Below are 2,646 nucleotides of genomic sequence, written 5' to 3' on the forward strand. Positions count from 1 at the left end.
ATAATATTTTTGAATAGCTAAACAAATCCTCAACAGACTAAACTAGACAATGCAAGTTCTAAACTGCTATTTGGATATTTTGTTGGTAAGATAAACACTGTATTGTTTTATAGTGTAATCTCAATAATCCGAACTAATCGCTGCAGATGGGTGTTCGGATGACGGAAAAATAGTGTAAAAGAATTTAATATAAATGTACATAACTATTTATTTATTTAATTTTTTTTTACATAGTTTGTCGGAAATCTAACAGTTTGAAGGTTTAAAAAATTGTTTTCTTTTACATCTCCAGTAATGCTGTGATGATTTAATCTGTTTAACTATAACATTGTTGATTATAAGTGAAAAAACCTTAAATAAAAACAAAAAATACTCTTTGTATAGATTTATTTAAAATGTGGTAAAATAAAAAATTAGTTCACCAATAAAATTTGTTGATATTTCTACTATTAATTAAATTAGTTTTATACAATCAAATGATTTATACAATTGATATTATGTATTTCTAATTCCAAAAAAATATATTATGAACACTTCCATAGGAATTAGATTGCCTGATATCAAAACTGAAAAGATTTTCACGGTGATTACAATAACTTGCCTATAGATCGGGAAGTTAAAAATGTCTTTTACACATGTGCACTTTTATTTGAAAACAGAAATCTTATTACCTGCAGAGTTTTCTAAAAAAAAAAGTAACTTTTTTATGCTAGTTCGGATTACTGCAGTGTTCGGAGTACCAAACTTCGGATTACCGAGATTACATTGTGTAGTGAATGTTCCACATGAATGATGCAGTATGTTTTGTTCTGTACTAGGTCTTTAAATATAGAATCAGAATTTACCCATAGATAATGTTAGCACTCAATGTAGGCATCAAATCTTTTACACCAATTGAGACCATTTTTTCCTACTGATATCTGATACAGATTTTCAACTAACAGTATAATTTTTAATATCATTGAACATGTAAAATTTCAGATCAGATCAGAAATTACAATTTGTCGGTGGTTTAAAAAATTCAAAAGTGACGATTTAGATGTGAGAAATGAAAAGAAAAAAAGTTTAATGATAGCAAATTGCAACATTGTCGGATGAAGTTAGAGTTCAAATGCAACAACAATGGATCAATTAAATGTAACAATAAAAACCATCAAAAGAGTAATATCTTCAGGTGAATCATTGATATCAATTGCAAAGCAAAATCACATATTTATAATGCTTTACGTTTGTTAGGATCAGAAGATTTATTATGAGCTGCTAAAACCTGGCCAAATCGTTAATAATAAACACAATTGACAATAAATTATTTATTTGAATCAACCTTTGAGTGAAAAATGATTTGAATATCAAAAAAATGTAACACAAAGTGATTTTGGTTGGCACTAATGTGTCATGACACACAGCAAAACTAATCAAAGAAATGATTGAGGTTTTTTTTTTCTTGTTTTTTTTTGGCAAATTACCAGACTTGATTTCATCCAAGTATTACTTAATTGCATCAATGAGACACAAACTTGCTAAGCAGCATTGCATATAATGTATAAAAATGGCTCGAAGACTGTTTTACCTCAAGAGAGGAAGAGTTTGTTTCATGTGGCATCCACAAATGGTAAAAATATAAAACTAGCGATGGGCAATACTTAAGATAAAATATTGTTCCTTTTTATTTTTATATATTAAACATATATTTTTTACCCAAAAATTCTAGTTTCATATTTGCATCTTTGGTAGAAACCCATAATAAGTGCGAAAACTATCGAATTTCTTTACCTGCTGTGAGATAAGTATAAAAAACTTTGCTCCAATGGGATTGTTCGCGAAGTTGAGAGAAGGTGGCGTAAGCTTTTCCAAAGTTTAGCTGAATAAGGTAGCACCAGGCCATCTCATGGAGGCAAAGTAAACCCAACTCTCGCTGTCCACACTTTTGCATAGCTAACTCATAAGCCTTAATGCCTTCTTCTATTTTGTTCTGAAAATTAATAAATTTTATAACAACCATTGAATTTTCATAGTTGAATTCTGTTAATAATAATGCAGAGTTTAATAATCTATTTAGATTTTATTTTATTTAACGCTTTCAATGAAATTCATTAGAAATTGTTGGATGATAAACTATTGTGCATTATAGACACTAACTAACATACAGTCGACTTTACTTAATCTGGATTCGGGATAATCAGGTAAACCAGTTTATAAGACATATCCTGTAAAATGTTATAAAAATAGTCAAAACAATATAAACTTTTACCGTTGATATCCACAAATGTACATTCCATTACCAAACTCAGTAACTTCTTTTTTCTTATTTTATTTGCATTTCTTCTTATAAAAATAATTTATGGCCACTTTTTAATAGGATCTACAATACCTACCAACAACAATGTTATAGTAGATGACTCAATACATGATAGTTTAAATAAGCCAAGAAGGCTGTGGAAGTGAGAGTGAGGAGACAAAGTGACAAAGGACCTGAAGGGCAGACAAAAGATTCTTAGCTTGGTGACCAAAGGAGAAAGTTCCTCAGAGCAGATATGGCACAGAAGGTAAAGTCCCAATGTTGGAGAGACTATTAGAGTTTCATATTTGTGAAAACGGAAATCGTGTTGGCAGGGACAAGAGAAGTGTCAGTTTTTATCCTTGATA

The 2,646-nt window shown here is 29.7% G+C and overlaps 1 protein-coding gene across 1 annotated transcript in view; it reads right to left on the reverse strand.

Annotated features, from left to right (window-relative positions):
• LOC106685879 (tetratricopeptide repeat protein 39C) overlaps positions 1-2,646 on the reverse strand; it is a gene marked incomplete in the record, with an annotated part of 32,933 nt that overhangs the window by 19,479 nt on the left and 10,808 nt on the right. The window contains 1 exon segment of the mRNA XM_067049052.1: positions 1,774-1,972. Within this exon segment, the coding sequence (XP_066905153.1) occupies positions 1,774-1,972 (199 nt within the window).

This window comes from Halyomorpha halys, unplaced genomic scaffold, assembly GCF_000696795.3.
Source record: "Halyomorpha halys isolate HHAL.00 unplaced genomic scaffold, Hhal_1.1 Scaffold751.1, whole genome shotgun sequence".
Taxonomy (NCBI): domain Eukaryota; kingdom Metazoa; phylum Arthropoda; class Insecta; order Hemiptera; family Pentatomidae; genus Halyomorpha; species Halyomorpha halys.